Source organism: Hippopotamus amphibius, chromosome 3, assembly GCF_030028045.1.
Source record: "Hippopotamus amphibius kiboko isolate mHipAmp2 chromosome 3, mHipAmp2.hap2, whole genome shotgun sequence".
Taxonomy (NCBI): Eukaryota; Metazoa; Chordata; class Mammalia; order Artiodactyla; family Hippopotamidae; genus Hippopotamus; species Hippopotamus amphibius.
The window spans coordinates 85,665,405-85,680,083 of NC_080188.1; the positions used below are offsets into that span (position 1 = coordinate 85,665,405).

A 14,679-nucleotide genomic window follows, 5' to 3' on the forward strand; every position below is an offset into this window, starting at 1 on the left:
CCACACAGAAAATTAATAAGGAAACACGAGCTTTAAATGACACAATAAATCAGCTTGATTTAATAGATATCTATAGGACATTACATCCCAAACCGGCAGGTTACACATTCTCCTCAAGTGCACATGGAACATTCTTGAGGAGAGATCACATTTTGTGTCATAAATCAAGCCTTGGTAAATTTAAAAAAAATCAAAATCGTATCAAGCATATTTTCTGACCACAACACTATGAGATTAGAAATCAATTACAGGAAAAAAGCTGTAAAAAACATAAACACATGGAGGCTAAACAATACACTACTAAATAACCAAGAGATCACCGAAGAAATCAAAGAGGAAATCAAAAAATACCTACAGACAAATGACAATGAAAACACAATGATCCAAAACCTATGGGATGCATCAAAGGCAGTTCTAAGAGGGAAGTTTATAGGAATACAATCCTACCTCAAGAAACAAGGAAAATCCCAAATAAACAATCTCACCTTACACCTAAAGAAACTAGAGAAAGAAGAGCAAACAAAACCCAAAGCTGGTAGATGGAGAGAAATCATAAAGATCAGAGCAGAAATAAATGAAATAGAAACAAAGAAAACAATAGCAAAAATCAACAAAACTAAAAGCTGGTTCTTTGAGAAGATAAATAAAATTGATAAACCTCTAGCAAGACTCATCAAGAAAAAGAGGGCGAGGACTCAAATCAATAACATTAGAAATGAAACAGGAGAAGTTACAATGGATATCACAGAAATAAAAAGCACCATAAGAGACTACTACAAGCAAGTATATGCCAATAGTATGGACAATCTGGATGAAATGGATAGATTCTTAGAAAGCTATAACCTTCCAAGACTGAATCAGGAAGAAATAGAAAATATAAACAGACCAATCACATGTAAGGAAATTGAAACTGTGATTAAAAATCTCCCAACAAACAAAAGTCCAGGACCAAATGGATTCACAGGGGAATTGTAACAAACATTTAGAGAAGAGCTAACACTCACCCTTCTCAAGTTCTTCTAAAACATTGCAGAGGAGGGAACACTCCCAAACTCATTTTACGAGGCCACCATCACCCTGATACCAACACCAGACAAAGATACTACAAAAAACCAAAATTACAGACTAATATCACTGATGAATTTACATGCAAAAATCCTCAACAAAATACTAGCCAAATGAATCCAACAACACATTAAAAGGATCATACACCATGATCAAGTGGGGTTTATCCCTGGAATGCAAGGATTCTTCAGTATATGCAATTCAGTCAATGTGATACAGCATATTAACAAACTGAAGGATAAAAAACACATGATCATCTCAATAGATGCAGAAAAAGCTTTTGACAAAATTCAACACCCATTTATGATAAAAACTCTCCAGAAGGTGGGCATAGAGGGAACCTAACTCAACATAATAAAGGCCATATACAACAAACCCACAGCAAACATCCTTCTCAATGGTGAAAAACTGGAAGCATTCCCTCTAAGATCAGGAACAAGACAAGGATGTCCACTTTCACCACTATTATTCAACATAGTTTTGGAAGTCCTTGCCACAGCAATTGGAGAAGAAAAAGAAATAAAAGGAATCCAAACTGGAAAAGAGGAAGTAAAACTGTCACTGTTCGCAGATGACATGATACTACACATAGAAAATCCTAAAGATGCCACCAGAAGACTACTTGAGCTGATCAATGACTCTGGTAAAGTTGCAGGATACAAAATTAACACACAGAAATCTCTTGCATTTCTTTACACTAAGAATGAAAGATCAGAAAGTGAAATTAAAGAAACAATCCCATTCACCATTGCAACAAAAAGAATAAAATACATAGAAATAAACCTAACCAAGGAGGTAAAAGACCTGTACTCAGAAAACTATAAGACATTCATGAAAGAAATCAAAGAAGACACAAACAGATGGAGGGACATACCATGTTCTTGGAATGGAAGAATCAACATTGTGAAAATGAGTACACTACCCAAAGCAATTTACAGATTCAGTGCAATCCCTATCAAATTACCAATGGTATTTTTCACAGAACTAGAACAGGAAATTTTACAATGTGTATGGAAATGCAAAAGACCCCGAACAGGCAAAGCAATCTTGAGAAGGAAAGACGGAGTTGGTGGAATCAGGCTTCCTGACTTCAGGCTATACTACAAGGCTACAGTGATCAAGACAGTATGGTACTGGCACAAAAAGAGAAATATAGATCAATGGAACAGGATAGAAAGCCCAGAGATAAACTATGGTCAACTCATCTATGACAAAGGAGCCAAGGATATACAATGGATAAAAGGCAGCCTCTTCTATTTAAGTAGTGATGGAAAAACTGGACAGCTACAGGTAAAAGAATGAAATTAGAACACTCCCTAACACCATACACAAAAATAAACTCAAAATGGATTAAAGACCTAAATGTAAGGCCAGACACTATAAAACTGCTAGAGGAAAACATAGGAAGAACACTCTTGGATGTAAATCACAGCAAGATCTTCTTTGATCCACCCCCCCCCCCCCAGAGTAATGGAAATAAAAACAAAAATAAAAATGTGGGACCTAATGAAACTTCAAAGCTTCTACACAGCAAAGGAAACTATAAGCAAGAGGAAAAAACCCTCAGAATGGAAGAAAATATTTGCAAACGAATCAACAGACAAAGGACTAATCTCCAAAATATAGAAACAGTACATCCAGCTCAATATCAAAAAAACAAACAACCCAATCAAAAAATGGGCAGAAGACCTAAATAGGCATTTCTCCAAAGAAGACATATGGATGGCCAAGAGGCACATGAGAAGCTGCTCAACATCACTAATTATTAGAGAAATGCAAATCAAAACTACAATGAGGTGTCACCTCACACTGGTTAGAATGGGCATCATCAGAAAATCTACAAACAGTAAATGCTGGAGAGGGTGTGGAGAAAAGGGAATGCTTTTGCACTGTTGGTGGGAATGTAAATTGATACAGTCACTATGGAGAACAGTATGGAGGTTCCTTGCAAAAGTAAAAATAGAGTTACCATATGACCCAATGATCCCACTGCTGGGCATAATCCCAGAGAACACCATAATTCAAAAAGACACATGCACGCCAATGTTCATTGCAGCACTACTGACAATAGCCAGGACATGGAAGCAACCTAAATGTCCATCAACTGATGAATGGATAAAAAAAATGTGGTACATATATACAATGGAATATTACTCAGTTGTAAAAAGCAATGAAACTGGGACATTTGTAGAGATGTGGATGGACCTAGAGACTGTCATACAGAGTGAAGTGAGTCAGAAAGAGAAAAACAAATGTCGTATATTAACACATACATGCGGAATATAGAAAAATGGTACAAACAAACGGTTTGCAAGGCAGAAATAGAGACACAGATGTAGAGAACAAACATATGGACACCAAGTGGGGAAAGCAGGGAGGGTTGGGGGGGAATGAATTGGGAGATTGGGATACCAAATTGTACACTCTACATATATGCAGTTTATTGTATTTTAACTGTATATCAATAAAAGTTCTTAAAAAAAAAAAAAAAAAAGATAGGGGGCCAAGTGTTCCTCCCTGATAACAATACACAGTACACTCCTAAGGAAATCCTGAAGGATCACATCTACTCCCATTTTGGTATATCCCCAAAAATATAGGATAGTGCCATGAACATTCAATATACATTTGTTTAGTGATTACAACCAAATGAATAAGATGACACTGGCCATAAATTATACAATTCAAAGATATGTAAATAAACACTCTTGCAATTAAAGTGTTGCATAGACTCAAAAAGGCAACACCTTTTTTCACATTTTACTTTCCCTGCAGTTGGATGCATCGTATAATTTCTGGTGCGTTATAGCTTAATTAGCAGTTTTCTCCTTTCTTAGCAATACATAAAATAATCTGTATTTTTGCTATATCTTGCAATTGAGTTTTAGACCCAATAAAATATATTAAGAAAACTTAAAAACTGTTTCCTTATCAATTGCCAAAGAAAACATGTAAAACACACATACACATATATTCTTTCTATCATGATCAGATGCAAAAATCTGAATTCAAAATACAATTTAGCAGTAGTGCTAACCTTAGGAGCAAGGTTTTCAGAGAACGCATTCTCAGCATCTGGTTGTCTGCCATTCAGCCTTGGGAGGACTGAAGGTACAGAATGTGCCTCTAATTCTTCATGGAGGGCAGTTTCTTTATCTCCTCCTAGCCCATCTTTCTCCTCCCTGTGGCTGTGCTTTTTCAACATGCTCCTTGGCCGAGGTGAAGGCTTAAAGTGGTTGTCTGCTTCAAGGGTGCTGTTATTTTCTGCAGAAAAATACAATGTTTTAATACATTAAATACAATTTAATACATTATAAAAATACATTTGTTAGATGACTACAGCTTCTCCTGCATCCCAGGTGCCACCACACTTCCCTCCTGTGCCCAAGCACTTTGACTCTCTGTCCTGGAGAGTCCAGAAGAAGCCCACACCCTTCTCTGCACAGAAATCCAGGAAGTACAAATAGGCGACAGTTGATAATAAAAAACAGTTTTTTAAATGGCTGCCATCCTGGAAGTAACTAGCATACTTCACTTTTGTGAGTAGCTAACTCTTCAACTTTATCCTCTCATTGTATTAAAAGTTTTTTTTTTTTAACAAAACAAAACCATGCCTCAGTTTCAGCCTTTATAAAATGAGGCAGTTGGTCCATCAAACCTTTAGTAATTGAGTATCTACTGCCAGGCCCCGTACACATTGCTCACATTAGTGGACCTCAGGATCAAGACACTGGCAATGGCCTTGCCCAAGGACTTTAGAGGTTGGGAAGGGAGACGATTCTAAACACACAAAATTATAAGACAAAGGTAAGTGCTGTCAGAAGTGTGAAGATGATGTCAGTACTGGGAGTAGAGGGTCCATATGTCACTTGAAGGAGGAACAGGGACCTGGATAACTTGTGAGTTGCTGTTGTGAGTCCATAAAACCTCTCCAGCAGTTATTAAAATTTCTCAGTTACTATTTCCATTACTTCTAAGTTTAAAATCTAATGATGGTATATCTCCAGCCCTCAAAACATAAAGTTTTTTACATGAACTTTTTCCTAAATTTTACCTGTTATACCTATGCATTTCTCCACTGTTCTGCCAATGCATAATTCTGACGAAACTTCAAAACTGAATTAATTAATACCTTTCTCCTTTTTATCTATAAGTGCAGTTATAAATCCTGCTAGAAGATTCTACAACCATATACCTAATTGGAACCACTGTAAACGTTTCATTGCCAATTTTAGGTATGGCCTAAACACTAGTCAAATGTCCAATCCAAAATCTGAGTCATCTTAGACGTCTCTCTCCAAATCCAAAGCATCACTATACCCTAATGATTCTACTTGCTAAATTTCGCTCTCATTTATCCCACTTTCTACATCCCCACCCTCAGTTCCTCATCCAGTCCTGCCTAGATTGCTGCCTCAGCGACATTTATACAACAGATCACATCACTCCTCTCCACAAGAGTCTTCAATGCCTCCCCATCAGCCAGTCCTACAGAACAAAAAGTTCGTTGCGTCTGAACAACATAAAAGCTTTTATGGTTTTGTCCCCGGCTCCCTGGGCTGCCTGGGCACTGACACGTCCACTTAGTAATCTGTGCTGAAAGGCTGGGCTCGCCGTCCTTCTGCAGCCGTGCCACATCCCTCCTGCCACCAGACCTTTACCCAAGCTCTCCCTCTGCCTAGGACGTCCACTTCCTGCTTCTCCTCCTGACAAACGCTTGCCTGTCTTTGGAACCTCAGTTTAAGTGGAATATTGCATAATGCCAGAAAAAAAGGTTTTGAGTCATTTTTTTTTAATTGCTGTAAGAAGACTTAACAGGAGATCCACCCCCTTAACAAATTTTTCAGTATAAAATATAGAATTATTAACTAAAGGCACAATGCCATACAGCAGAGCTCTAGAACTTATTCACCTTGCATAACTGAAACTTTACATCTGTTGACTAGCAACTCGCATTTCCCTCTCCCTACAGCCCCTCGTAACCACCATTCTACCCACTCTCTGTGTGGGTTTGTCTATTTCAGATATTTCATAGTTGAATCTTGCTCTGACACTTACTAGCGTTGTAAACCTACACGAATCAAATAACTGCCACCACCCCCCAGTCCGCCCATTGGTAGAATCAGCTAAGACTTGCTGAAGTGCTCATGGGACTTGAGTGAGATCACACACGCAAAGCGCACGCAAGTGCCTGACACATGGGAGCGCTCAGTGAATACTAACAGTTGTACAGACATTTCCTGTTTTGGTTTGTCCATCTCTCCTGTTTTCTTTTTGGGCATCTTCTCCTTTCTATCCACGTGATTCTGGTGAGTTAACAAATATCTCCTCCATACCTCAGTTAGAAGGAAGGGCCCATGATGCATTCCACCCCTCAATCCCATCCCCACCCCCGCCAATTCCTGCGCAGCTTATCACGGAAACTTCATTTCCCCTGACCACAACAGCAGTCAGGAGGTCAGGATTTTTGTACTTGGAGTTGGTGGAGATGCCTTTAAGGCCATGGAGCTGGAAGGACGTGGATTTAGAGACTGCTAGTGGCATTCTCCACTGCCAAGTGAAGGGGTGTCTGAGACAGAGACCAGATGACAGAAAAATAGGAACAAGGGATGGAGTAACTGGGGCAGTGACCATGCGGGAGGAGGGAATGAGAGGGTCAGGGAGGGAGGGCAAAAGTAAAAAGAGAGAATCCTGATAATAAAGAAGTACTGATTCTCTATTAATCACACCTAAAGCAAGGCCTTCTGACATCCATGCTCAATGTGGTGATCAACTCTTTCCACTGATGTTTGAGTTGGGTCATTTGCAACTGAGAGTCCTGACTACAGGTGCCATCCCTTGTCCGTTACTGCTGTTAACACCATCTCCTCTAGGAAGCCTTTCCTGATGCCTTCAGGTAAATCTAGGTGCTCACTTTCCGTGTTCTTACTGTACCCGTAATACACCTCCCCACCAAATTGTAAAGTCTTTGCTATGGTCTGAATGTCTGTGTCCCCAGCCAATTCTTATGTTGAAATCTTAACCCCAAAAGTGATGTATTAGGAGGTAGGGCCTTTGGCAGGTGATTAGGTCATGAGGGTAGAACCTTCATGAATGGAATTAGTGCCCTTAAAACAATGCTCTATAAGGTTCCCTTACCCTTTCTACCATGTAAAGATACAATGAGAAGCCTGCAACCCGGAAAAGGGCCCTATCCAACCATGTGAGCCCTGTGATCTCAGACTTGCAGCCTTCAGAACTGTGAGAAACAGGTTTCTGTTGGTTATAATCTACCCAGTCTGTGGTATTTGGTTACAGCAGCCTGAACAGACTAAGACAGTATTGGAGGATGGGTACCAGGTCTTTGTAATACTGAAGTCATAGTTCCCGGCACAGTGCTTGTAACAGTGAAATATATCATACCCACAATAAATATGTGGGGTAAATAAAATGATCTGCTTACAAACAAATGCTGTATAATAAAATGAAGAGTAAATGCATTTATAGAGTACTTAATTTATGCCAAGATTGCTGTAAGCACTTCAAATACATGCAGTCATTTAATTGCCTCAAACCCCTAGTGGTGTTTCAACTACTGTCCCCATTTTACAGATAAATAAAATGAGGAACAAAGAGGCCATGTGCCCATGGTCATAAACTCTAGTTTGTGAGATTAAAGCATTAGCACCCAGACTCCAATGCTAATGAAGTCAAGGTTCTCCTCCTTTAAGGTTAAAATAAAAACAGCATAACCTGTACCAATCACTTTCTACAACCACTACCAATGTGACCATTACCTGATAAAGTGAAAGAGTTTGATTACTGTACTTTTTACAGCAGACAAGCAAGAACAAAGGAAACTTTCAGGTTCTAATATTTTTATAAAGCATTAAACAATACTCAGTAATATCTCACCACATTAAAAATATTAAGTTCTAAACTCTATAAGGAAAAAAAGTCTAAAAATTTAGAGAAGGATAAAGCTAAGCTCATTAACCACACTCCTTTGTTAATAAATGAATTATTCACTTATTCATGTATACATTCAAATACTTAATGAATTCTACATGTCAGGCACTAACCAGCAGCCTCAACTTTTTTTCTTCAACTTGAATAACCTAGGAATAATGATGTTAATATATTTTATACCAAAATTCCACTTCTGGAAGCATCAAGTTTTCACAAAGAAAAAATATATATATCTATACATTATAAAAATGTTTTGTTTTATAATCAAATGTAAATAATTACCTATTTGGGTAACTATTTTTATACTACATATTCTGAATTGCAAATGGTTAATGACTTTAAAAATACAGTATTGAACATTTAGAATCCTGGGGCCATCTTGTGGTCAAAATACAGCATTTCTCTATCCATTTTAACTTATCACAGGTTTTAAAAAAGGTATTAAATAGGTGGATTATTGCTGATTATTTACCATAAAGTTCTAATTATATACCTTTATCTATATCAGACTAATCTTACTAATTTTTAGTTGCTATAATAGGCTCACAGTTTCTTATTAACCTAATGAAATGCTTTTCAGGATCAGGACAAATAGGGTAAACGTAAGCCATAAAAATAGGTTTTTAAACTCAAGTAGGACTAGGAAATACTGCCAACTCTTTCTTGGAGATTCACTGTGCATATGTCTTTATTAATGGTCCCGAGCAAGAAGTTCTCTCGTAAAGAAATTGGTTTCAAATTTCTATAACTCTGTGTTTTCCCCTTAATACCAGTGAACAAACTGTGGAACACACTTTGGAAAATGGTAATGTACTGGATTATTCACTGTTTGATTATGTTTCCCTTCTCTCTATATTTGATTTTACCCAGTACACTGGAAGGGTACATTTTAGGAAGCCGATTCTTTTTCACTAGGTCTTGTGCTTACACTTTTGTAGAGGTTTATAGTTTGAGACATACTGCAGTAGATTCTTAAAACAATCTGTAGGAAAGGAGAGCAGGTTTCCTTCCCACGCCCATCCCCCCAACCCCCATGAAGACAGTGAGGCTTACCCTACCGCTGAGGTCACATATAATTAACTCACAGTGGGGACTTCCCTGGTGGCACAGTGGTTAAGAATCTGCCTGCCAATGCAGGGGACACAGGTTCAATCCCTGGTTTAGGAAGATCCCACATGTGGCGGAGCAACTAAGCTCATGCACCACAGCTACTGAGCCTGTGCTCTAGGGCCTTCATGCCACAACTACGGAGCCCATGTGCCACAACTACTGAAGCCCGCATGCCTAGAGCCAGTGCCCAGCAACAAGATAAGCCACCGATCTGAGAAGCCCACGCTTCGCAACGAAGAGTAGGCCCCACTTGCCACAACTAGAGAAAATGCATGTGCAGCAACGAAGACCCAACACAGCCAAAAAAAAAATTAACTGATTAAAAAAAAAAAAAACAAAAAACCTCACAGTGGCTTTCCCCTGGTATCCCTGCTTGCTCATATCATCTCCTCATTTGAAAGTGGATGGATTGTGGGGGTGGAAAAAGGCATGGGTCCCTAATACGTCTGAAATAAAGCTTTGCCGGTCTAATATGTAAAGTATGAAATACTTACCAGTATCATATTTAGTGATGACACAAAGGAAAGAGGTTTTTGTGAAGATTAGCATTAACTACTATTTTCTCTATAAAACAGAAAAAGACTGGAAGACCCCAAACCCTTAACCTTCTATGCCCTTGTTTCTGCATGGCAGCCCAGGGGCTGTCACAGCAGTTGGTGCCTGCTTCACTCCATCTCTGCTCCACTAGGCCCAGAGCTCAGGAGAACTGTGGAGAAACTGCTGTAACAATCACACCCAGGAACTTCTGCACAGAAAATCGAGTTTTAGTGGATTTTCCTGGGGAACAGAGAAATCAGGTGGAGATTTTCTTTTCTTAAGAAAGTCTGGAGGCTTAAACAATGACAGCAATAACACCTCCCCCCACCATCTCCTTTCGAATATACAATGTCAAACAAATATCCTGGCAAGTGGCTGCATGGAAATGATGGTCTTAAAGATAGCCCCAGTGCTGCTGTAACCCTAATGTCTGGAGTGTCAGGTGGATTAGAAAGGTTTCCATTGTAGTTCCACTGCTAAAAACAGAACTGGAGCTCACAGGCCTAAGCCAGGCTGGACCCAGGAGCTCTGGAGCCATATAGTTGTGGATGACTGAAGATACTTTGGCCTCCTATCAGGCACCAGCAGAGATACAGACTGAACGTACAACCAGACATCAGAATTATGGCTTTTCTTTACGGTTCTATTTTTTTTATTTATATCTGTAAAATCGAAAAGTTAAATCTGAATTTTTGGTTAAATATTTACTAGCTACCATATAAAAGTATTTTGATTATCTTAAAATACATTTTCAAGAAATGCAATTACAGTCACCTAACAAATTACCTGAAGATGAGCTTTTGATGGAGAGAATTCTGGGTTTCGTCTCCATTTTAATTTTCTCTTTTTCAGCGTCCTGTTGTTTATTTTGAGATTCAGATAAGGGATTTACAACCATGTCTTCAGCACCACCGGGTGCCACCTCATCGTTTTTGATAGAGGCTACCAGCTCATTTTTCCTCACATCACTGTTTGATTTCTTGGTTTTCAAAAAAGATAGTTTTGGAGAATTCTTTTCTTCATCATCTGATATATGAAAATCATTCATTTTTTTCTTAACTGAATTTTCATCTACTGAGGTATCAGAAAAATCACCTAAGGAAACTGAAAAATAGAAGAGAAAAAGTGTTTTCAATAGCGTATTTTAAAGTTTTGAAGGTTATATCAATCAAAAAGAGTAAAGACTAAAAATGAATTTACAACTGTGAACAGATTTGCAGCCCTAAAAACAGTGAACTTTGGCAGTTTTTATTGGCATTTATAAAATAAAAATCATAATTCATTAATTTATCTAAAACATACTTATCAAGTATGAATAGTGTGTCAAGCCAAGCACTGTGCTCACTCTGAGAAGTCCTTCAAAGGTTCTTCAAAATTACAATCAGCTATGGACATGTAAATTAGATTTGGGACTGTAAAGCTTTTTTTTTGCAAAGATTTCATAGAATCAAGAATATTTGTAAATGGAAGAAATTGCTAATAATGTTTTTTCATGAAAATTTTGAAACTGCAATTCCATCCATACCAGAGTATTAGATTTTACTATGAAACGAAGAATAAAAAATGCTAACCTAACTATGCAGCAATGATTTAACTACTGTTCTGATTACTTTTACAGAGAACACTGAGAGTTATTCACAGAATATCAAAGTACAAAACAATGAATTTCAAGTTTAGAATTTTGTATGTTTATCCTGAAATGTAAAAGGTTAATATTTACATAATTAGAAGAAACCAAATTAACCATACTGTACTGATATACTGGGTATTTTTAAATTGATTCCCTTTCACAACCAAAATATCTTGATTTATAAAAAGCATTATAAAAGTAATTCTGATGTGTACAAAGTTTAGTTCTATGGGCCTTGGTTATTACCTCACTGCAGGTCTCAGAGGATTGACCTTAAAGATGAACTTGTCATCTCCAGTGCGATTTACCTTTGACAAGCAAATCTGCTGTCAGTTAATTTTTATTTTCATATACACATTCAGTAAAAAACAAGGACAATCATACAAATTCTTGAAAATTGAGTGGTTTTTTACTCATTAAAAAGTTGGAGATCTAAAACCAGTGAATTCATAGGTATTATTTTAACATAGTGATTTTGTTTTTTGCAGGCTTGGGCTTAACATAACTAAAGAAGCAAAAAGAAGAAAAGTGGTTTACTTTCCCATGTTCTCACATACCAATTTCATCACTGTCAAAGTCGTCTGAGTATTCAGAACTTCTTTGTCTGGCTGAGCGAGCTGTAATTGCTTTTATTAGCTCATCCTGAAATGAGATCATGAAAATCAATTTCCACCCAAATGTGGAGGTCTCATATTTAAAATTAATTCTTTAAACAAATGCGTGATTATTAACTGCTTTAAAACTTAGGTTTCATTCATTTAACAAATATTCACTGAAAGCCTACCTTATGTCATGCACCCAACCCCTAAGACTCAATGCAGAACATCACAGACAATCCCTTTCCTCACGGAGCTTAGGGTTAAATTAAAGAAGACAAGCAACACCAAGCAAATTAATTGAGGGACTCAATTTAGACAGGGTTCATTATAAACTGGCATTTTGGAAGAAACTGGTATTCTTTCTGATCTTTTGTTTCAGCATACTGCTGTTTACAGTTGTAATCAATATTGCAGATTTAGAGGCTGAGTTCAAAACTGTAGTGACTGGACAGAGAAAGCTTAAATGTTATAATATTATACCAGAAAAAAAATGTATAGGAAAATGGTAATTAGACGTTGCTGTTCAACTTTTAAAAGCTATTTTAACTTTTAATATAGTAAGAACCTAGTATTAAGTTTAGTTTGGTAGTCTTAAAGCCACACAGGAGAGCTGGTAATACTGGAGCCCAAATACAATCATGTGCAAAATTTCAAAAGAAATGTAAGATTTACTCCAGCTTTACACAGGACTGTTGTATTGAATAGAATCACTTTCAACTCCAATATTCCTAATACAGTGTTTACCTTGTAAAATCATTCAAGACAAAAATACTTTACCTGGAAAGTGGTTCTTTTGGTGATTTTTGGACTCTTTGTATATGCCAAAGTTGTGCTAAAAACTTCATCACACATAGTGTTTGTTTTAATTATCTAACTTTATAAAACAGCTAACAAATGATAGGGACAATTCAACCTCTGATGGTGGCTGAAATATATAAAAAACAAATCAGACGTTTTTGCATGCTTGAGAATTTCTATTACTATACTTAGTGTTCCCTCCCTGCCCCAAAAGCCAAACAAAAACAAGAAAACCCTCATGAACATTGAGCTACATCTTCATTTACAGCCTACCTTAAACAGAGTTCTTGTAAAGAAATAGCAAATTCTACTAAAACTCGCTTTCAAAGAAATAAAATTCAAACTGAAGTTATCCAAAAATAGCTTTACAATTATTTTATTATCCTAAATAAGTTTTACAATTATTGCACTCATTTAAATAATAGGTCGTTGCCAATTAAAACAGAAACTTTTTCACCTCTCTTCCACTCAAAAAGTATAACACAGCTTACAAAACAGCTATACTTACTTAAAACGCTACCAAGAAAACTATTGTCAGCATAAAGTACAGTAAGTCCCCTACATACCAACAAGTTCCATTCCGAGGGCACGTTCCAAAGTCCAATTTGTTCGTAAGTGCAACAAAGTTAGCCTAGGTACCCAACTAACACAATCGGCTACACAGTACTGTACCGTAATGGGTTTATAATACTTTTCACACAAGTAGCACATTAAAAAAAACACAAAAGAGAAAGAAAACATATTTAACCTTACAGTACAGCACCTTGAAAAGTACAGCGTACAGTACAACAGCTGGCATACAGGGGCTGGCATTGAGTGAACAGGAAAGAAGAGGTACTGGCTGGAAGAGGGAGAGGGGGTGGGGGATGGTAGAGCTGAAGGATGGTCAGCAATAGGAGATGGAGGGCAATTTCACTCATGCCTAACACTGATAGCAAAGGTTCTGGTTCCTTGCTGGATTCAATTCTATCCACCCTCTTGCTTTTAGACATCCTAGGCTTGAAATAAAGATACTGTACTGCTGTCCTCTATACAGTAAAGTGCTCAAAAGCAGGACCACTTTTAGACAGTGCACATACCTGACAAGGTACATCAGACACGTGAACTAACTCACATGATTGGACACGTGAACGCACTTTTGCATCTTTGAAAGTTTGCAAGTCGAACGTATTAGGAGACTTACCGTATATATATAAGAGCAGCACCATTAAAAAAAAAGTTGACCATAGTGCTGGGAAAGAAAAAGATCATAAATAGGATATTTTTCCAGCCACTCTTCCCTCTCACAAAAGTGTTAATACTATTAGCTAAAACAAAACGAAGCTTCTGCGATGGACTGCATTAAAATCACAGTAAAATAGCCCCCCGGTGCTCCAGAGCTCCAGGCCGAGGCCCAGGTGAAGGCCGCCCGCCGCCCTCCGCAGCGCGGGGGACCGCTCCGGCCCGGCCAGGTAGCTCCCCGTCCCCGCCCGTTCTGCCCCGCGAGGCTGGCCAAGCACCCGCCACTAGCCAGGCCGCTGCAGCCCAGCGCTGCCTCCGCCTCGGTTCTCCGCGACCCCCAAGTCCCGCGTTCTGCACTCACCCAGCATTCCTGCCGAGGGCTCCCCGCGACCCGAGGACCCAGCGGCTGGCCCCGCTCCCGGGCCTGCGCCTGCGCCTGGCTGTTCTCAGAGCCTGGGCGCCGCAGGGAGCGAGGAGGCGGGACTAAGAACGGAGGCGGGAGGCGGTTGCTAGGAAACAGCGTCTCCGGGAGGAAGTGACTTCCCCCTCCGCAGGTCTCTCTGGTACCTAACACCGCCCTACAGCCCGACGTGTCACTGGAGCAACCGCCCAGACGAAGGAAATGACATCAGCTCTCTGGGTGTGGAGAGAAGGGTGCTTTATCGGTCTCCTGTGCTTCAGACGTTACCTAGGAAATAGGACTCCGTCCAGCTCCCACCTGCGCGCTGAGGGCTAGCGCTTGCCAGTGACGTGACGGTCTTCATTCGCACG

General features: G+C 38.9%; 1 protein-coding gene across 2 annotated transcripts in view; it reads right to left on the reverse strand.

The window, feature by feature from the left end:
* The window catches only part of MAP9 (microtubule associated protein 9), a 44,289-nt gene extending 29,909 nt beyond the window's left edge, over nt 1–14,380 (reverse strand). Inside the window, exons 1-6 of one of the 2 annotated variants that reach the window (XM_057729193.1) lie at nt 14,270–14,371; nt 13,871–13,918; nt 12,667–12,814; nt 11,848–11,932; nt 10,447–10,764; nt 4,103–4,329 (exon numbers count right to left, since the gene is read on the reverse strand). In XM_057729193.1, the coding sequence (XP_057585176.1) occupies nt 4,103–4,329; nt 10,447–10,764; nt 11,848–11,932; nt 12,667–12,741 (705 nt within the window). In that variant the 5' untranslated portion in view covers nt 12,742–12,814; nt 13,871–13,918; nt 14,270–14,371. Of the gene's footprint in view, nt 1–4,102; nt 4,330–10,446; nt 10,765–11,847; nt 11,933–12,666; nt 12,815–13,870; nt 13,919–14,269 lie in introns of both variants that reach the window. The other variant, XM_057729194.1, reaches the window with a different exon arrangement.
* Nucleotides 14,381–14,679: the final 299 nt, after the last annotated feature.